At 53.1% G+C, this 20956-nt stretch overlaps 8 protein-coding genes across 8 annotated transcripts; 7 read left to right on the top strand and 1 right to left on the bottom strand.

The window, feature by feature from the left end:
- Window positions 1–56: 56 nt before the first annotated feature.
- On the top strand, window positions 57–6656 carry RHO25_006091 (uncharacterized protein; the record flags this gene model as incomplete). Its single annotated transcript, XM_023596945.2, has 1 exon — window positions 57–6656. The coding sequence occupies one exon, from the start codon at window positions 57–59 to the stop codon at window positions 6654–6656; it is 6600 nt and encodes a 2199-aa protein (XP_023451845.1).
- A 686-nt stretch (window positions 6657–7342) lies between these two features.
- On the top strand, window positions 7343–8359 carry RHO25_006092 (uncharacterized protein; the record flags this gene model as incomplete). Its single annotated transcript, XM_023596946.2, has 1 exon — window positions 7343–8359. The coding sequence occupies one exon, from the start codon at window positions 7343–7345 to the stop codon at window positions 8357–8359; it is 1017 nt and encodes a 338-aa protein (XP_023451844.2).
- A 441-nt stretch (window positions 8360–8800) lies between these two features.
- Window positions 8801–9124, top strand: RHO25_006093 (uncharacterized protein; the record flags this gene model as incomplete). Its single annotated transcript, XM_023596948.1, has 1 exon — window positions 8801–9124. The coding sequence occupies one exon, from the start codon at window positions 8801–8803 to the stop codon at window positions 9122–9124; it is 324 nt and encodes a 107-aa protein (XP_023451850.1).
- Window positions 9125–9166: 42 nt separating this feature from the next.
- Window positions 9167–9664, top strand: RHO25_006094 (uncharacterized protein; the record flags this gene model as incomplete). Its single annotated transcript, XM_023596949.1, has 1 exon — window positions 9167–9664. One exon carries the CDS (start codon window positions 9167–9169, stop codon window positions 9662–9664), a length of 498 nt encoding a protein of 165 aa, XP_023451849.1.
- A 116-nt stretch (window positions 9665–9780) lies between these two features.
- RHO25_006095 (uncharacterized protein) lies at window positions 9781–12164 on the bottom strand (the record flags this gene model as incomplete). The annotated part of the gene is made up of 2 exons (XM_023596947.2): window positions 9781–12051; window positions 12105–12164. The coding sequence occupies 2 exons, from the start codon at window positions 12162–12164 to the stop codon at window positions 9781–9783; spliced, it is 2331 nt and encodes a 776-aa protein (XP_023451851.1).
- Window positions 12165–13041: 877 nt separating this feature from the next.
- Window positions 13042–14246, top strand: LAP1 (Leucine aminopeptidase 1; the record flags this gene model as incomplete). Its single annotated transcript, XM_023596950.2, has 2 exons — window positions 13042–13994; window positions 14045–14246. The coding sequence occupies 2 exons, from the start codon at window positions 13042–13044 to the stop codon at window positions 14244–14246; spliced, it is 1155 nt and encodes a 384-aa protein (XP_023451848.1).
- Window positions 14247–15609: 1363 nt separating this feature from the next.
- On the top strand, window positions 15610–16598 carry RHO25_006097 (uncharacterized protein; the record flags this gene model as incomplete). Its single annotated transcript, XM_023596951.2, has 2 exons — window positions 15610–15866; window positions 15917–16598. 2 exons carry the CDS (start codon window positions 15610–15612, stop codon window positions 16596–16598), a joined length of 939 nt encoding a protein of 312 aa, XP_023451843.1.
- Window positions 16599–18182: 1584 nt separating this feature from the next.
- Window positions 18183–19750, top strand: RHO25_006098 (uncharacterized protein; the record flags this gene model as incomplete). The annotated part of the gene is made up of 2 exons (XM_023596952.2): window positions 18183–18822; window positions 18876–19750. 2 exons carry the CDS (start codon window positions 18183–18185, stop codon window positions 19748–19750), a joined length of 1515 nt encoding a protein of 504 aa, XP_023451842.2.
- Window positions 19751–20956: the final 1206 nt, after the last annotated feature.

The raw sequence follows: 20956 nt of genomic DNA on the forward strand, positions 1-20956 counted from the left end.
CGACCTATCTCCCTTCCTTTCCGCGCGCGCAATCCCGCACATAATACATCGCCATCATGTCGAAACAAGGGAAGGGCGGCGATGGCGCCGACAACAACTTGGGCCAGTACAAATATGCGGCCATGTCGAATTTGGTCCTGCAGGCCGATAGACGATTTGTCTCGCGACGAGGGGACGATGCCACTGGTGATCCGGAGTCACTGGCTGGAAAGATCAAATTGGGAGAAATGGGTTCAAGGACGGCGCGAGAAAAGGCGCCGGTGTCTGCAGCGACGAACGAGGGCGCGAAAAAGAGGAAGCGGACAGAACCTGTGCAGAGCTCACGACAGGCTGGAATTTTGAGCGCACAGGATATGAATATCGAAGGCCTGCGATACCGACCTCGAACCGCTGCGACAAAGGACGTATACGACCTCATCTCATCGAATGTCGCACAGAAAATGGGTGGCGACTATGGGCTGGCGATCACAGCTTCTGCCACTGATTCGATCCTCGAATACCTGAAGGACGACACTTTGAAGGACTTTGACAAGAAGAAGGAGATTGACGACATTCTTGGAATCACGCTATCGAGCAAAGAGTTCAATCAGCTTGTCAATCTGGGAAAGAAGATTACAGACTACGAGGCGCAAGATGACGACCAGGAAATGGGAGATGGCAATGACGACGAGACTGCCATGGATGAACAACAAGGAGTCGCCGTCGACTTCGGCGATGAGTCGGAGGATGAAGATGCGAATCAAACGTTCGAGGTTCGGGACGAGAACGACGAATCGGAAGACGACCTGGCCATGGGTACGGAAGACCTGGCAGAGGACGGCGCGGGCCCGCCGCCTGACGCAGAAGGAGGTGGCGAGGAAGAGGATGATGGACTGGTAATCGAGAGTCGACCCAGACGGACAGGCAAAGAGGGGAAAGATCCAAATTTTGTCCCTGCACACGAGATCGACGCATACTGGTTACAGCGGCATATTGGTGATATCTACGACGATGCGCATATCCAGGCCGAAAAGACCAAAGAGGCTGAGGCAATAATGTCAGGAACAGACGAGTCAGGCCAGGAGCGGCCACTAGGACAAGTGGAAAACGACCTCATGGAGCTCTTCGACTATGAACATCACGAGCTGGTCGGAAAGCTTGTAAAGAACAGAGATAAGATCGTCTGGGTAACGAGATGGCGGCGAGTTGCCGAAGACGATGAATCTCGGGTCATCGTAGAGAAGGAAATGGTGAACGCTGGTCACGCCAGTATCTTGAAGGAACTCCGCGGCCGTGACGAGACAACAGGCAAGCCTAAGATCCAAGTGAAGCTGGACCCGATGCAGCTTGACGCGAAGCTGGAAGTCAAGGACGAGGAAGAAGTCAAGAAGGAGGGCCTAGTGGGAGGCCTGCAACCTCGCAAGACGTTGAATCTGGAGGACCTGAAATTCGACCAAGGCAACCACTTGATGACCAACCAGAACGTACGATTGCCGCAGGGCTCAACGAAGCGAACTTTCAAAGGCTATGAAGAAATACATGTCCCAGCACCGAAGCGCAAGCAGGTCCCCGGCGAACGACCTTTGATCAAATTGGAAGAGCTGCCTGCTTGGGCACGACCCGGATTCGGCTCAAATCCATCGCTCAATCGCATTCAGACAGAGTGCCATGATTCTGCGTTTCTGGGAGATGGCAACATGCTCATTTGTGCACCCACAGGTTCAGGAAAGACCAATGTGGCGATGCTCACGATGTTGCGCGAAATTGGCAAGCATCGCAATCCAGAGACTGGTCGAATCAATCTGGACGAGTTCAAAATTATCTATATTGCTCCATTGAAGGCATTGGTCCAAGAGCAAGTCGGCAACTTTGGCAAGCGTCTGGAGTCTTACGGAATTAAGGTCTCCGAGCTGACAGGTGATCGTCAGCTCACCAAGCAGCAGATCGCAGAGACGAATGTCATTGTCACGACTCCTGAGAAGTGGGACGTCATCACGCGAAAGGCCACAGACACCAGCTACACGAATCTTGTCCGACTGATCTGTATCGATGAAATCCATCTGCTGCATGACGACCGTGGCCCGGTTCTCGAGAGTATTGTTGCGCGTACGATCCGTCGGACTGAGCAGACGGGCGATCCTGTGCGAATCGTTGGTCTCTCGGCTACTCTGCCAAACTACCGCGATGTGGCATCTTTCCTCAGAGTCGATGTGGAGAAGGATCTGTTCCATTTCGATGGTACCTTCAGGCCTTGCCCGCTTAAACAAGAGTTTATTGGTGTCACCGACAAGAAGGCTATCAAGCAGCTCAAGACCATGAACGATGTGTGCTACACGAAAGTGCTTGAGCAGGTTGGGCAAAACAAGAACCAGATGCTCATCTTCGTTCATTCGCGAAAGGAAACTGCAAAGACCGCCAAGTACATTCGTGACAAGGCCCTTGAACTTGACACGATCGGGCAGATTCTGCGCACTGACGCTGCGTCGAGAGAGATCTTGCGCGAAGAAGCTGAGACGTGCCAGAACTCAGATCTGAAGGGTGTTCTCCCATATGGTTTCGGTATACATCATGCCGGTATGAGCAGAGCAGACAGAACTGCCGTCGAGGACTTATTCGCGGATGGTGCGATACAAGTACTCGTTTGTACCGCTACACTGGCTTGGGGTGTGAATCTGCCTGCCCATACCGTGATCATCAAGGGCACTCAAATCTACTCCCCTGAAAAGGGTTCGTGGGTAGAATTGAGTCCTCAAGACGTCTTGCAAATGCTCGGTCGTGCCGGCCGTCCCCAGTACGATACATATGGTGAGGGTATCATCATCACGACGCAGGCAGAGATCCAGTACTACCTGTCGTTGCTCAACCAGCAACTGCCCATCGAGTCACAGTTCGTGTCACGTTTGGCAGACAACCTCAATGCCGAGATTGTGCTGGGCAATGTGCGGACTCGAGATGAAGGCGTTGAATGGCTCAGCTACACGTACCTGTTTGTGCGGATGCTGCGATCGCCTGCCCTGTATCAAGTCGGCGCGGACTATGACGACGACGAGATCCTGGAGCAAAAGCGCGTGGATCTTATTCACTCAGCAGCTGTCGTCCTCGAAAAGGCAAGCTTGATCGCGTACGACAAGAAGAGTGGCCGTCTGCAGAGCAAGGATCTGGGCCGTGTTGCAAGTCACTACTATATCACACACAACAGTATGTTGACCTACAATCTGCACATTCAGCCTTCGGTCAGCCCAATTGAGCTCTTCAGAGTGTTCGCGCTCAGTGATGAGTTCAAATACATTCCTGTACGACAGGACGAGAAGCTTGAATTGGCCAAGCTGCTCGGAAGAGTTCCAATTCCTGTCAAGGAAACCATTGACGAACCGCAATGCAAGATCAATGTCCTTCTCCAAGCATATGTCAGCCGACTGAAATTGGAGGGACTTGCCCTGATGGCAGATCTCGTCTATGTCACGCAATCTGCTGGTCGTATCCTCCGCGCCATGTTCGAGATTGCTTTGAAGAAGGGGTGGTCGCAGGTGGCGAAGGACGCATTGGATCTATGCAAGATGGCAGAGAAACGCATGTGGCCTACCATGACCCCACTTCGCCAATTCGCAGACTGTCCACCGGACATCATCAAGAAGGCTGAGCGTATGGACGTGCCGTGGTCGAGCTACTTCGATCTTGATCCACCCCGCATGGGCGAGCTTCTGGGCATGCCCAAACAGGGACGACAAGTTTGCAACCTGGTTGCAAAGTTTCCGCGACTTGACATCCAGGCACAATGTCAGCCAGTCACCCGAAGCATGCTCCGCGTCGAACTGACCATTACACCAAAGTTCGAATGGGACGACAACATCCACGGTCGCGCTGAGAATTGGTGGATCGTGGTCGAGGACTGTGATGGCGAGGACATTCTGTTCCACGATCAGTTCCTGCTCCGCAAGGAGTACGCCGAAGCTGAGATGAACGAGCATGTCGTAGAATTCACAGTTCCGATCTCTGAACCGATGCCGCCCAATTACTTCATCTCGGTCATAAGCGACAGATGGATGCATGCCGAGAGCAAGCTCACGCTCTCATTCCAGAAGCTTTCACTGCCCGAGAAATTCCCAGCGCACACTCAGCTCCTGGATATGCAGCCTTTGACTATCGAACAGCTGAAGAGGCAGGAGTTCATCGATCTTTATTCTGATATTCCTCAGTTCAACAAGATTCAGACGCAGACATACGATGCCCTTTTCCGGTCGGACGAGAATGTCTTCGTGGGTGCGCCAACAGGCAGTGGCAAGACTATCTGCGCAGAATTTGCATTGCTGCGCCACTTCACGAAAGCTCAAGGCGGGAAAGCCGTTTACATCGCTCCTTTCCAGGAGCAAGTGGACGCAAGGCATGAGGCATGGAAGAAGGCTCTTGGACCGTTGGCCGGCGGCAAAGCTGTTGTTAAGCTTACGGGCGAGACAACTGGTGACTTGAAGCTACTCGCCGAAGGCGACCTCATCTTGGCAACACCCGTGCAATGGGATATGATGTCCCGGCAATGGCAGCGCAGGAAGAACGTGCAGAACGTCGAGCTCGTCATTGCCGATGATCTTCACATGCTCGGCGGTCACGGCGGCTACACCTATGAGGCTGTCGTCTCCCGAACGCAAGCGATCAAGGCTCAGCTCGAGAACGACCTTCGCACAATTGGGTTGAGTGTCTCGCTATCCAACGCGAAAGACATTGGAGAGTGGATTGGTTGCAGCAAGCGCACCATCTTCAACTTCAGCCCTAACAACCGACCTCTGCCTTTGAACTTGCATCTCCAAACATTCAACATCCCGCACTTCCCCTCGCTCATGCTTGCAATGACCAAGCCGACTTATCAAGCAGTCCTGCAGTACGCTCCTGAGAAGCCAGCGATGGTCTTCGTGCCGAGCAGAAAGCAAGCTCGTGCAACAGCACAAGACTTGCTCGCGGCTTGCATTGCTGCTGATGACGAAGATCGATTCTTGCATACAGAAGCAGACCAACTGGCACCAATCTTGTCTAGAGTCAAGGAGAAGACTTTGGCAGAGTCCCTATCGCACGGTATCGCCTACTACCACGAAGCGCTCAGTGACTCTGACAAGCGCATCTCCACGTCACTGTTCAAGCAGGGCGCCGTTCAGCTTCTCATTGTCTCAAGAGACTGCTGCTGGGAGATCGAGCCTGCAGCACACTTGGTGATTGTGATGGGAACTCAATTCTACGAGGGACGTGAGCATCGCTACATTGACTATCCCATCGCCGAAGTTTTGCAGATGTTCGGGAAAGCAGGGCGCCCTGGCGAGGATAGGGATGCTCGCGGTGTGCTCATGTGCCCAGACACCAAGCGCAACTATTACAAGAAGTTCTTGGCTGAGGCGTTGCCCATTGAGAGTCAATTGCTGTCCTACCTCCATGATGCATTCGTGACCGAGATCAGCACGAAGACTATCGAGAGCACACAAGACGCCGTCGATTGGACGACATATACATACCTCTACCGACGGCTGCTTGCCAACCCAAGCTTCTATGGTCTCACAGATACAACGCACGATGGGCTCAGTGCATATTTGTCTGAGCAGGTGGAACAGACCTTGAAGGACCTGACTGATGCGAAGATCATCGAGATGGACGAGGATGAAGACACAATTACACCTCTCAACGCTGCCATGATCGGAGCCTACTACAATATCTCCTTCATCACAATGCAAACATTGCTCCTGTCTTTGAAGCGCGGCACGAAGCTGAAAGGCATTCTCGAGATCGTAACAGCGGCAACAGAGTTTGAAGACATTCAGATTCGTCGTCACGAGGAGCACATCTTGTCACGAATCTACGATCGTGTGCCGGTCAAGCTCGGCGAAGTCAACTTCGAATCACCGCACTTCAAGTCCTTCGTCTTGCTGCAAGCACACTTCTCGAGAATGCAGCTGCCGGCAGATATGGCCAAAGACCAGGAGATCATCCTTCGCAAGGTCTTGAGCATCCTCAGCGCTTGTGTTGATGTACTCTCATCGGAAGGCCACCTCAACGCCATGAATGCTATGGAAATCTGCCAGATGGTTGTGCAGGCGATGTGGGATCGCGACTCTCCACTCAAGCAGATTCCTCACTTCGAGGACGAGAAGATCGCAGTGTGCAGCAAATTTGGCATCAAGGATGTCGTGGAGTTCCAAGATGCTATGGACCCTGATGAGAATCCAGATCATGGCAAGCTCATGGCCGGTCTGGGCTTCAGCAATGCTCAACTCGCAGATGCTGCCCGTTTCATCAACGAGAGGTATCCTAATGTCGAGATGGCGTTTGAGCTTGACGATCCTGAGAACGTTGCGTCTGGGCAGCCTTCGTACGTCAACGTTTCTATCACAAGACAGCTCGAAGAGGATGAAGAACCCAATCTGCAGGTTCATGCACCATTCTATCCGGCTCCGAAGACGGAGAATTGGTGGCTTGTGGTTGGCGAGGAAAGCACGAGGAATCTGCTTGCCATCAAGCGCGTCACGGTTGTGAGGGAGTTGAAGACTAAGTTGGAGATTGTGGTGCCCACGCCTGGAAAACATGAGTTGACGTTGTTTTTGATGAGTGATAGCTACGTTGGCGTGGACCAGGCACCGACTTTTGAGGTTGATGCTGCGGAGGGCATGGAAGAGGACGACGAAGAAGAAGAGGATGAGTGATAGATCGAACTCTCTTCGCTAAGCCACTGTAGATGTAAATGTGAAAATTGAAAATTTAGCGACGTGATTGTACAGTTGGCGACTCGTTCAAGAGGAAATTCGTTTGAAAAGGTCACATTTTGCTGTCTCCATAGCTTTATCTGTGCCTACCGATTTTCGGTGCGGTCCCCCGCACGCAGTCCGCCCTTTGCATGCACACTCCTACTATTACATTCGCAGGTGGGTGACCCTGAGCCAAAGCAAGCGAACCTTGAAATACCCAACTGTCAATCTGAATGTGCTCTTCCGACGGATGACATGCGCGCCGAATGTGGATAACTTGCTGTGGCGACCCGTATAGGCGAGCGCAGTGTTGTTTTCAACAGTACAGCGTGGAGACATCCGGCGATCCGGACACCAGACTTTCTATGCACCCGCTGATGGGACATGTGCAAACTGAGTGGAGCGATGCCGTTGCGGATGGCGGCCATCAGCGGAAGTTCAAGGCCGTGTGGTTCCTCAATGGTGTATACTTGGGTGGAGATCACCTGTACGATCCGCTCCAAGGCCTCTTTTGGGGTATTTATTCGCCGTCCAGCTCGGCATCCTGTTTCCCCGATCGCACAGCTCGTCTTCTAAATTCTCCATGCACATCGAAGGCACAGCGCGTTACTAGCAACAGACAAGATCAGCAATTTGCAACCAGGATGCCACGTATAAAATGGACGCCGATCAACTTACTACAGATCGTGCCTCCGACCGAAAAACCCAACGACTCCCCATTCTTCAGACTTCCCCCCGAAGTGAGATACATGATCTTCAGGAGATTGTGGCGGCACGTCGATATTCCGCAAGAGCATCTCGTTGTCCACGACCATCTGCCCGACGCGAGACTGACGTTCCACACTATTCCAAAGCTTCTGCTGGTTAGCAAAGCCTTCAAGGCCGAATACGAGAAAGAATTGCAGCTGCGTCGCGGGCGCAAAGTGCTCACTATACAATTCTACGACCGCAAAACGAAAGTCGGCAGATTGCCGATTCTGCAGTCCCTGACGGCCGGGGTGCGCGTCGGGCTTGCCACTGTCGAGCACCTGGTCTTGAAGACGAGGTGTCAGTACATTTTTCCTGGCAACTTCACGACCGTCAGCATGGCTTCGGGTCGGCTTCTGATGATGATGCCAGCCCTCAAACATATTGTCATCACTATCAACTTGAGTTGCTGCGTAAGGATCTCCCTCTACGCTGGTGATGAGAACGATTTTGAGGATAATCACTTTCGAGGACGCGCGGCGGCTGAAGTCAGAAGAATTGCCGAAGAAACTCGCGCGGCTTTGCTTGGGATGCTAGTGGAAAAAGTTCCCACGCACTTCTTATTCCGTGCGCCGAAGATACCATTCCTCACGCCCCTGCGGCTGCCCGGGTCCGAAAGAGGCTCGAGGGAGAGTAGATACTTCGGCACTTTCGCCAAGAACAGTCCCCGCAACCACATGTCGCTCATGGCGCGGATAGAGGACCTGACCAAGGAAGGTGTCCTCTGGAAAGTTGAGCCTCCAGATGAGCCGGAGAAGGTGTTTCATGACTTGGAACGGGACTTCAAGGAGGCTCTTGAGTTGTTGAATGCTAACAGGTTGACCCATTACCAGTTCAACCTGGCATGTCAGGATGGGTCGTTCGTGAAGCTTCTGCAGTTGGCAATTGATAGGCCTGCGGTTTGGACAAAGTAGTAGCTGGCAAGAACGAATGGTATCTTCATTACTAGGCAAGTCCAAACATTCCCGTTTCCTGGCACGAGGCTTGCGACATTTGGCTGGCTGGCGGGCAGTGTCTCCGTTTCTTGCGTGGCATAGATGTGAGATGCTGGTGGCTCAGCCCAGCTGCTTTCGACTGCAAAATGGAGACGCGATGGGCAATTTGATGGAAAAGGAGTGCACCGACAAGCGACATGTCGTCGACAGGAAACCACAACCTCGTCTCGAGGACCCCACAATGTGGATGAGGCCACCGATATACCCGATCGAGCATTCCGGCTGAAACCCCAGCTCACCTTTCCCCTCTTGCTCCAGGTGGCGGGCACGCGGCATGAGATCACCCGCAACCAAGTAACTTGGACGCCGACAGTCAATTCAACCGACAAGCTCTCGTTGGCCCGCATTCAGACGCCGACCATGGAGTCTAAGAAACGTATAAAGATCTGCTGGGGCACCAGCGTACAGTCAGCTTCTTTCCGCCAAACCATCGTCAACCACAAAACAGGCACCGCACGAACGTGGGAGAAGCAAGAGCCAAGTCACTGGAAGCAAAAGGGAACTGTATTGGGCAATCCGGAAGATCCAGAGAATTACTACAGTGAACGGAAGAGTTTGGGTGTTCCGAGACGACAAGATTATAAGCTGCAGTCTTCTTCCACTTCATCTTCATCATCTCCAGAAGAGAAAGATAATAGTAAACCCGTGGACAAGACAGCAGACTACGACACCAGCCAACTTTAAAACCCACCGCCTAGACATAACAACAGCATCACAACAGCAACCATGTCCTCCCAACAAGGCCAAGGCCTCCGCATAGCAATGGGCTGCGACGAAGCAGGCTGCAGCTACAAAAACAAAATCAAATCCGACCTCGAAGCCGACCCTCGCGTCTCCTCAGTCATCGACGTAGGCGTAAACTCCACCTCCGATAAAACCGCCTACCCTCACCCGGCCGTCGACGCCGCAAAACTCATCAAAGACGGCAAAGCCGATCGCGCTCTCCTCATCTGCGGTACAGGACTGGGAGTCGCAATCAGCGCGAATAAAGTCCCAGGCATCAGAGCTGTGACGGCACATGATAGTTTTAGTGTGGAGAGGGCGATTTTGAGTAATGATGCGCAGGTGTTGTGTATGGGTGAGAGGGTGATTGGGTTGGAGTTGGCGAGGAGGTTGGCGAAGGAGTGGATTGGGTATAAATTTGATCCTTCGAGTGCGAGTGCTGCGAAGGTTGAGGCGATTATGGAGCATGAGAAGAAGAATTTTGCCGAGTTGGCGAAGTAGGTGCATTGGGTGTGAGAGATTTGGCACATTAGGCATGGTTGGAAAGAGTGTGAACAGCATCATCATTGATCGTGGCATTTTCGTTTTCGCTCTCCATATAAGGCTACTCTTCGTTTCTACCACTCGAGAGGCTCGGTCTTCTCCTCTCCGCGGTTCGTCTTGGGCACAGGAGCTGCCTCGACCTTTACAGGCCCTGTCCTGTGCTTGGCAAGATAGCCAGAACCGTCTAACCACGGTGTCTCCTCAGACCGTCGCGCCTCAAACTTGGCGATCTTGTCATTGTCCTGCATGGTGAGACCAATATCATCGAGACCGTTGAGCAAACAGTGTCGGCGGAATTCCTCCACCTCGAAGCTCGTGATCTCATTTCCATCAGCATCCTTGATTACATTATTCTCAAGGTCCACCTCGATTTCCTTCCCGGCGCTAGCCTCATCGAAGAGCTTCTGCAAGATCTTCTGATCGGTGATCCTGATTGGCAGCATACCGTTCTTGAAGCAGTTGTTGAAGAAGATGTCACCAAATGAGCTGGCGATGATACACTTGATGCCAAAGTCGAGAAGAGCCCAAGGCGCGTGTTCTCTTGAAGAGCCGCAGCCGAAGTTAGGACCGCTGACCACGAGAGTCTTGGCTTTTGTCCACGGCTCTTGGTTGAGCACAAACTCCTTGTTCAATGAACCGTCCTCGTTGAATCGGAATGCATAGAAGAGACCAGCGGAGAGACCTGAGCGCTTGATCGTCTTCAAGAATTGTTTCGGGATGATGGCGTCGGTGTCGACATTACTGCGGTCCATAGGCGCTGCGAGACCCTTGAGCTGCTTGAATGGTGGCATACCCGGCGAGCCTGATGCAGACTTTTGCACGTCACTTGGTGATGCTGTGATATCTTGGTTTTGAGGCAGGTCCAAGATCTTGTCAAGGTCGACGTCTGACTCTGGATCCTCCGAATGAGCCTCGACGTTTGTAGGTGCAATCTTGGCTTGAGGAAGAGCCTGCTCGTAGCCCTCGAGATGCCTGACATCTGCAAGCTTGCCAGCAAGCGCTGCTGCAGCCGCCATTGCTGGCGACATCAAATGTGTGCGACCGCCAGCACCCTGTCGGCCCTCGAAGTTTCGGTTGCTGGTGCTGGCACAGCGTTCGCCAGGAGAGAGAATATCTGGGTTCATACCCAAGCACATAGAGCATCCTGCTTCGCGCCACTCGAAACCAGCGTCGGTGAAAATCTTGTCCAATCCTTCTGACTCAGCTCTTTGCTTGACAAGTCCGGAACCAGGCACGATCATGGCACGCTTCAAGTTCGATGCAACCTTCTTGCCCTTTACAATGTGCGCTGCAATTCGCAAGTCCTCGATACGAGAGTTTGTGCAAGATCCAATGAATACTTTGTCGATGACCACATCGGTCATGGGAGTTCCAGCTGTGAGACCCATGTACTTCAAAGCACGCTCGCAGGCCGACTTCTTGTCCTTGTCGTCAAAGTCATCTGGGCCTGGGACCTTGCCGGTGATTGGCACCACGTCTTGCGGTGAAGTGCCCCACGACACGGTAGGTGCGATGTCTTTGGCATCAATCGTGACCACAGCGTCCCATTTGGCGTCAGGATCGCTCTTGAGGTTCTCCCAGTATTTAATGGCCTTCTTCCACTCTGGGGAATCGTATTTAGGCGCCAATGGCTTGCCCTTGATATATTCGTAAGTAATCTCGTCTGGTGCGACCAAACCAGCACGTGCTCCACCTTCGATCGACATGTTGCACATGCTCATTCTGGCTTCCATACTCAAGCTGCGAATGGCGGAACCGCAGAATTCCATGACGTGCCCGGTACCTCCAGCTGTGCCAATGATGCCAATTACGTGTAACACAATGTCCTTGCTGCTGACTCCAGGGGCAAGCTCTCCGTTCACTTCGATCTTCATGTTCTTGCTTCGTTTCGTCATGAGGGTTTGTGTGGCCAATACATGCTCCACCTCACTGGTACCAATACCAAAGGCAAGACCGCCAAAGGCGCCGTGTGTACTTGTGTGCGAGTCACCACAGACGACTGTGGTACCGGGAAGGGTGAAGCCCTGTTCTGGTCCAATAACGTGGACAATACCTTGCCTCTTATCACCAAGACCGAAGTACGTCAGGTTGAAGTCCTTGACGTTCTGCTCGAGGGTCTCGCACTGTAATCTGCTGTCATCCTCCTTGACAAAATCACTGATGTTCTTGAAGCCTTTTCGTGAGGTGGTAGGAACGTTGTGATCGGTAGTTGCAAGGGTGTTGTCGGGTCTCCGGACCTTTCGGCCAGCATTCTTCAAGCCTTCGAACGCTTGAGGGGAAGTGACTTCGTGCACGAGGTGGCGGTCGATGTAGAGGAGAACGGTGCCATCTGGCTTCTCGTCGACCTAGATGTCCCCGTCAGCACGAAATAACCCGCCGCTCTCCGGCAATGGCTTACAATGTGTGCCGCGAAGACCTTGTCGTAGAGGGTCGACGGCCCTTTCACCACACCTGGCATTCTGGTGGTGTGTGCTCGAACTGGAGGTTGCAATCGGTATCGTGATCGCGGCGGAGAGTATTCGTGAGGCAGTGTCAGACAGGAGGTATTTAGAAGCAATGAGCGGTACCCTTGTCTCACGCCCGCAGCGTCAATGTATAGCAAAGTATTCAAGAGTAGGTGGGCTGCGATATCGGCGTCGCATGGTCAGCCAGCTTTCTGCTCAACATTATTGGCCACAAGTGGATCGAGCAACCAGCATCCGCTGACGCCGTTAATGAGCCGCCACTGGCCATCTGTGCAGAAGTCCGTCCGGGCGGCGGTCCTGAGTCCTGCACTGCTCCGAATACCGGAGTGCGATGCCATGGCTCGAGGTCGGAGGCAGCGGGGCACAGTTTGCAGGTATTTTGGATGTTTGGAACTCCCCGAACGCTTCCAGCACTCGAGACTTGAGGATCCAGCAGCGCGATGATGCCCAGAGGAGGGTAAATAGCGCAAGTTATTAGCAACTCTCTCTTGGTCGAATCGGACAGCCGAATATGAAGAAGCAAGATGCCGCTTAACAAATGGCATCCCTACGCACGCCCAGCAGTCGCACGCGGGGAACGGCGTGCTTCTCCATGACGAAGAATTGAAGCCGAAGCGCGTGATGCAGGCAAGATTTGACGCGACAAACGGAAGTATGTGGTTCCTGCATCAAGAGGTAGGACTGTATATCGCGACGTCTGTTGTGTAGCTGCACACAGATCGCATCGGCAAGTCCAAGTTCAAGTTTGTTTGTGGTGACGCGACCAGCCACCGGCGACACCGGCGTCAGCAGGCAGCCAGGATACCATCATACACAAGCTCAAGCTTGGAGCATTCATCTCACCTGCACTCTTAGCCAGACCACTCCAACATGAAGCTCTCATCGGTATTCCTTGCAGCATCGTCTGCGTCGGCCATATCGGTCCCATCGTTCGCCGACCTCTACAATGGCCTCCAACAGCAGACGCCCTTCGCATCTGGCGAGAAGTACCTGATCGAACTATCGCCATCCGAACGTCGATGGGTGTCCGAGGACGAGAAGTGGCAGTTGCGCCGTGAAGGCGTGCGCTTCTTCGATGTTACAGACCACCAAGACCTGGATGTCTCTACCTTTGCGAGCAAGAAGAAGGTCACCTTCCCAGATAAGATCGCCGAGAATGAGACCGTGTCGGAACTGCTCAAGAGCTTGGATCAGAAGAAGATGCGCAAGCATTTGGAAAGGTTCACAGGCTTCCACACACGATACTACAAGAGCGACTATGGCCGACAATCGTCCGAGTGGCTGTTCGATCAAGTGAACCAGACCTTGACAGATGCTGGCGTGGGAGTCGTGCAGTTCTTCAAGCACCCGTGGGGGCAGAACAGCATCATCGCCACGCTTCCGGGCAAGAGCGAGAAGACTGTCGTCATTGGTGCACACCAGGACAGCATCAACCTGTTCCTGCCATCTATACTCGCAGCGCCTGGCGCAGATGATGATGGCTCTGGTACTGTCACTATTTTGGAAGCCCTCCGCGTCCTCGTTCAGGACCCTAAAATTGCACACGGCAAGGCCGAGAACACCGTCGAGTTTCACTGGTACAGTGCCGAAGAGGGTGGTCTGCTTGGCTCGCAAGCGATCTTCAGCTCGTACGAAAAGCAGGGTCGGGATGTCAAGGCTATGCTGCAGCAAGACATGACCGGCTACACGCATGGAACCAAGGAAGCTGGCGAGCCCGAGTCTGTTGGCGTCATTACCGACTATGTCGACCCTGGCCTGACTGAGTTCATCAAGAAAGTCGTGACCGAGTACTGCACGATTCCGTATGTGGAGACTGCTTGCGGGTGAGTTAATGTTGATCTTGCTCCTATGGTATGCGCTGACAGATTGCTAGCTACGCGTGCTCCGATCATGCTAGCGCCAGCAAGGCTGGCTACCCCAGCGCCTTCGTCATTGAGTCGGATTTCAAGTACAGTGACAAGAAGATTCACACCACTGAGGACAAGATTGAGTACCTTGACTTTGATCACATGCTGCAACATGCGAGATTGACCCTTGGGCTGGCCTACGAGCTAGCCTTTGCCTCCTTCGATTAGATGATGCCCAGTTAATAAGAATAGCGATCGGGTGTCCTGTCTCCCGCTGTTCCGATTATTCTGGACAGACACATAGTGGGTCAAGATAACGGGGTTCTCCGCACAGCAGCGATGATCAACCTGGGGCGCCGATATTATTGAGAGGGGCTGTAGACTCCTGCAAGGGCTGAATGACCTGTCAATCGTAGACAGCACGTGCTTTGCGCGTGCTCTCCGCATTCCTCCCATCTCACATTCCAGCAACCTCATGGCGGCTAGATTCGCATGTCGCAATTCGAGCGTGTAAGCTGACAGATCGTTAGAGCCATTTTCTTGCCAATAGCCGCGAGTCGCATCAGTCACACGTTGAGGTTGCCTTTGGCAGCTTCGAGATGCAACTAGAAGGCCTGTCGTGCGAGGGATCATCTTCGTGCGCAGTTGTTGAAGTTGCATTGCATTGCGTCCACCGCCTCCCCAACCACCCATCTTCTCGTCGGTTGTCGAACGGGAGCGAAAATCTTTCAGGCACGATTGGAGAGAGGGTGGGGTGCTACACGGCGTGATTTGATCCTGCGGGTGCAGCAAGGAGCAGATTTTCGGGTGCATGCAGTCCCTGCTACAGCCACCCGAAGTGTGAAGTAGCGAGCGGTCTCGCGTAGATTCGCTGTACAGCATCACGCAACACCCGTCATGATTGTGGCCGCCTCGGAGTCGACAGCCGAGTTGATGCGACGAAGCTGGAGAAAGTGGATATTATCGTCTGGGGAGAAATCTTGATTACTGCAGAACTGACATCACGTTCAAGTTGGAATCGGGTGTTCTTCGTGCAAATGAAGACGCATCACTCGGCAAGCACAATCTGTACGCCGCATTTAGTTCCTTCCCGCACAGCGAATGCCCGCCGTTCCTGCATATTGACCTGCACTAGTGCTCGCATGATGGCTAAAAGTGGCGATACATGGGCAGATGCAGGTCGCGCAAAAAGATGTCGCCCGCAAGTCGTCGCACAGGAGTCTCAAGGAAATAACCGTTGAACTCTGCCGCTACCACACAGTCACAGTCGCAATATTGACGGAAAGTCCAAGCAACCGTTGCGATCGTGCTGCACGTAGCCGCACGTGGAGGGCAGGCGCAAGGCGAGACACTCGACATTCGTTTGGAAGGCTTCGGCATAAAAAGGGCGTGGGCTCAACGCCGTTCACATACCTCCCGACCTCAAGACATTTACGACTCTCGCCAGCCACCGCCAACGGCTCGAGCATCACAGGCATTCACTTGACTCGATCGAGCTTTTGCAAGGCATACAGATAGAAGGCCGCCACTTCTACTCTGTCGACCTGATTCAAACTTTCGTTTCACAAGCCACGACGACCTCTCCACAGCCATGCTGCTCTTCGCACTCTTTGTCCTACTTGCAGCTTGCGCCTATGCACTTCCGCAAGAGGCGACATGCGCCACCATCACTCGACAGATCATTGTGCCCACGAGGACTGCGACGTACTTGTCGACTGACGTGGTGACGGTGTACCCAACTACTATCAAGGACCTGGGCATTTTCACCTTGATCACGACTCTCTCCGACACGACCACGATTCAGACATTGACTAGCACGACAACCACGTGTACCGCGACTGGCGTTGTGTAAGCCGTCCAACCTCACCTTCACTCGAACAACTGCTAACGCATCTCAGTTCGGCTCCGATTTCGACAAGGACTGTCTATGGAAAATCAAACTTTGTCACGAAGCGCGAGCTGGGTCTCAACCCCAGACAAGAAGCTGTCTGCACGAAGACAATCACGTCCTACACCACATATGGCCAGACTTACACCTATGTCCCAGCCGGCAAGACCAGCACTTTCACTGCTCACACGGCATTCAGCCAAGGCACTGTAACTAGCATCAAAACCGGCGGCAAGGCATATGCCATTGCAACTGCATTTGCCGAGCAGCCTACAACTTGCGGAACTGAGACCATCACTCAGAAGGGCCAAACAGCAACTGTGACCTTGGATCCGAAGTGTTCCCCAACGGCCATGATCAGCGCCTATGCAGGCTACGGCATTCAACGTCTGGACAACACACCATCTGCTGGTGCGACATGGAAGACTAACACGACTGATGCCTCGCAATGCTGTCAGCTATGTGCAACCTCCTGGCAATGTGCGGTCTCTGCTTGGGACATTCGCACCGGCGAGTGTAGGTTGGAGTTTCCAGTGCAATGGAATACTGGAGAGCTGAACTGCGGCACCGGTGCCTTCGCGTGGTACGATGTTGGTCCGTCAACCCCCATGGAACCGGGCACAGGATGGTTCTTGGCAGAGCTCTGCGGCAAAGCGACATATGGCAACACGAAGCCTGATGATGGCACGTAAGGGCGTGCGATGATGCTCCAATTCGACAGATCGCGATGAGAACAGCGAAAGGGACTATGTCACCATGACAGTGTCAGCGAAGCGGTGAAAAGCGGACATGCACGACAAGCTGATATGTACAAGCCTCATCAGCAACAGATGTATATAATGTATGACTTAATGAGTAATGGCGCAGGGATGGGTAACATACGAGGCAATGACAGCACATTGAAAGGACAAGAACAGTCCATCTGTACGAAGAATAGTTCTTTCAACGCGATCGCATCCGGATGCGCTGGCCGAACTGATGGTTTTACAGGCATCTTCCCGCTTCGCCTTCGTGTATGGGCCCGAATTACTGGCGTGCGAGAACCCAAAGGCAAGCGTACCTTGGCAGCTATAGAGAGCATATGCTGTAAATTTGCTAAATCTGTTCGCAGATCCAGCCGCAGTTTTCTCGCACATTGTGCAAAGCTGACTTGACCAATAGTCTGGATGTCTTCAGCAAACGTGTTGCGCCAGGATTATTGTCGGACCACACGCGCGACGCTCGTCTCCCCGTGCTTAGCAGAATCCCGCAATTTCAGCCCGCTGGTGACTACACGAGTCGACCACAGACCGTAGCTTTTCTGCGCTGTCGTGCACAGGTGCGGCCATAATGCCCATGGGGGGAAGTGTTGTTGCTTCTATTCCGGTTTGACCACGTTGGCGGGAGACTGCCTTGATTTGACACGGGTTCTGCACGATGCGGTCACGTCACAGTCGTGCCGGTACGACGGGAGCCAAAGTCTCGAACGTCCATCGCCATCGTGCGGAATCATCAAACAAAGCAAATGCATCACTCTTTGGCCGGTGAGAAGAGAACATCTGCTGTATACATTCCCAGGATGGAGTGTTGGTTCTCTTCTGCCCTAGGGCTATGTGCTGTCGCGCAATGTTTCGGCTTACGAACAGCCCCGGCTCGGTTGGTCGCTAGGGGGAGGAAGAAGAAACGAAACGCCTCTCGCGCTTCGCGAGATTTTTGGCTTCTGCAGATCTGGCACACATGTGTTGGCACGCGGGCTTGTGCCAAACAAGAAACAAGGACAAGCCATGCTACGCGCCTTGGTGTCCGTCACTCTGCAGGTAGGTTAGCAGATTTCCGAGGCGGATATCTCTCATCACTTGCGACTGCTCTTTCTCTATCATACTTGCTAGCAACTACCTCTCGTATTGCTGTCTCAAACTGAGGAAAGAAGGAACGAACTAAATAACTGCAGCCGCGCACAGAGCATTGGATCTCGCATCGACGTCGGGTAAATCACTCAGCTCACCACCCATAGCTCCTATTTGCCTTTCACCCACGCCCACGCCCTGTGCACCGGTACAGCCTCACTCGACCGGTTCTGGTCCTGTAAAGCTGTCCTGCTCCACTCGTTTCCACACCGGCGGTGAGCTGTGTGCGAGCCCGCGAGCTTCACGCCTTGTGACGCTCCAGTCACGCCGAACAAACCAGCAATCGACGCGTCGGACGCGATATCCGACCAGAACTACAAAGCGTAACAACTCCCCGGAACTCTTTCGATCACCTCTATGACAAGTCGGCCCAAGCCCGCTCACACCACCATGTCCTCCCGGGCACCCCATCGCAATATTAGCTGGAACCACCATCGCGCCAGACACTTCAAACGGAAAGACATTCGACCTGACGAGGTCGATAACCAAGGCGCTGGCACAGGCTCGGGCGACGCAGCACATGATGAGAAGAATGTTGGACAAGGAAGAGGCAATGGCTATAGTCAAGTTCCCATGGTGGACTCACATGGCCACAGAGTCAATCATGCCGGACACAGAGTGACGCCTGGGATTCAACCTGATGGCGAGAGTGGAAGGAGCTGGTTTCACCCTTGGCACTTCTTTAAGATCATCTGGACGAGTTCGTGTGCGGCGAGTAAGTGGACGAATGTTTTGTGGCCGTGGACGATTGCTGCGATGGTGTTGTGGTTCACTCATGGTCCCCCATTGTGGATCTTCATTACGGCCTTTATTGGCATGATTCCTTCTGCGAACTTGGTTGGATTTGCTGGACAGGAAGTCGCGAGAAAGATTCCAAAGGTTGCTGGTGTTCTGCTGGAGACGACATTTGGAAGTGTTGTGGAGATCATCTTGTTCATGGTCTTGCTCGTGCAAGGGCGAGAGGAAAACGTTCCTGTCATTCGAGCTGCGATTCTGGGATCCATTCTGGCGAATTTGTTGATGTGTCTTGGTAAGTTCTAACAAGGAACGTCTGTACTGCTTACATCTGCTAACGACGAAAAGGACTCTGCTTCTTCGTCGGAGGCATCTTCCATCCCCAGCAAACCTTCCACGAGGCCATTTCGGAAGTCGGATCGAATCTCATGCTCGTTGCTGGATTTGGCCTCGTCATCCCAACAGTCTACTACAGCTCCTTGACGAATCGTCCCGCAATCTTGGACGAAGTCACGTACAACACAACCAAGCTTTCGCGCGCAACAGCTATCATCTTACTGATCGCATTTTGCATTTACGTCTGGTTCCAGGCTCGTAGCCACCACGGACTGTACGAAGATATTCTCGAAGCTGATGAGGAACGCGACCATGACCGGCATAAGGACCTGGCCAAGCCGAAGCTGACCCTCACTGAGAGTATCATTGCGCTGATCATTGCGCTCACCTTTGTCAGTTTCATGGCTGTATTCCTGGTCAAGGAGATTCACTACATGGTTGAGGAGCGCGGGATACCAGATGCCTTCATTGGCCTGATCATGGTACCGCTTGTCGAAAAGGCAGCAGAACACATCACCGCCATCGACGAAGCATACGACAACCAGATGAACTTTGCTCTCAGCCACGTCCTAGGCGCCAGTATTCAAACTGCACTTCTCAACGCACCACTGGTCATTCTGGTTGCCTGGGGTATTGGTGTGCAGAACATGGCATTGAACTTTGAGCAGTATGACGCTATCGTCCTCATTATTGCCATCATTGTGGTCGGGAATTTCCTGAGAGATGAGAAGAGTGACTATCTGGAAGGAGTGCTCTGTGTCATGGTGTATGCGCTGATCGCCATCGGGGCTTGGTACTATCCCAATCCGCAAGAGGGCGGCGCTCCAGCTAGTGGCGGCGGTGGCGCTGAGGCTGCTGAGGCTGCACACAGGCTGATGTTCAGTTGAGCGGATACGATCGTGCGTAATGCACGGTCTCTTCAACTTTCAGACTGGAGGCCAGTCTGACAGACGTACTTGGGGAGTGGGCAAGCGAGCGATGGTGTTGGAAGGCGTTTTGATGTTTTTGCCCCTCGAGGCCTGGGTCGTTGCTTACTTCAACTGTCATTTTTTTTTTACCTCAGCACTTCACATGGATGACAGAGCGAGACTGTACCTAAATCAGGAATCAAACAGAACTGGAATCTTACTGTCCAAATTGCCACAAGCAGAATTTCTCAGCATGATTCGAGGTTTCTACGCGCGGAGCTTGATTACGGCCGCACAAGATGTACGGTCTTGCAGCTCGTTGACAGTTGCTAATTCCAGTGACCAGAGACACGGTAGGTGCCATGTTCTGCTCAGGACCCAAGGCGGCAATGTTTTGATCGGAAGGCAGCAATCTACTATTTTCGAAGTCTTCAGTCTTGGCTGTGTTGGTTTTGATTTCATGATCGTCAGTGGTCCAGACATGTGATGAAGTGTGGAAGGCAGCAGTCTCCTCAGTGGCCTCGCAGCGCTGGGAAGTTCAGACAGCGGTGAATGGCCGAGGAACGACCGTACCGTGTTGTGGAGTGCTCGAGCAGACTGTCATGGGCTGAGCAAGAGCCTTGAGTCGTTAGTCAGCGCTTCTCGCCGCCTGTGGAGAGCTACGGTGGGATTGATTCCCAGTTTCTGGGGTTTGGAGAGCGCCGACTTTGTTGAATCCGCGGGACAACATCAGCCACGGTATGTGGCGCTCTTACTTCTCGTGACGGATTGCGAACGTTGTAGCGGATCGCCATCGCAGGTATGGCAAAGCTGAGGGGCAGGGATGAGGATCCTGCTGTGGACCGAGATAGATTCTGGTTGTTCTTGGTATCGGAGTCGAGTCACGAACCTGGGACGAGCCTCGCTTGGACAGGTAGAATGGTATGCAGAAGGAGAAGATAGCATCACCTCGGCGATTTTCCACCGTGCTTGGGAGAGAGGATGTATGAGCAGTTGTAATTCGGGACCGAGCAACCACTTTGACGAGAGGGAGACGGAGCGCAGGAAAATCATCGCTTCGAGTGTGGCTAGAGAAGGATCAAATAGCAGTCACCAGCCTCACAGCGAGATGGGACGGCAGATCTCAGCTCTTGCGATGCTGCTCGTCGTCGTGGTCGTGGTGTTGTGTTGTGCGGCAAAGCGGGA

The sequence above is a fragment of the Cercospora beticola genome, chromosome 4, assembly GCF_033473495.1.
Source record: "Cercospora beticola chromosome 4, complete sequence".
Classification (NCBI taxonomy): domain Eukaryota; kingdom Fungi; phylum Ascomycota; class Dothideomycetes; order Mycosphaerellales; family Mycosphaerellaceae; genus Cercospora; species Cercospora beticola.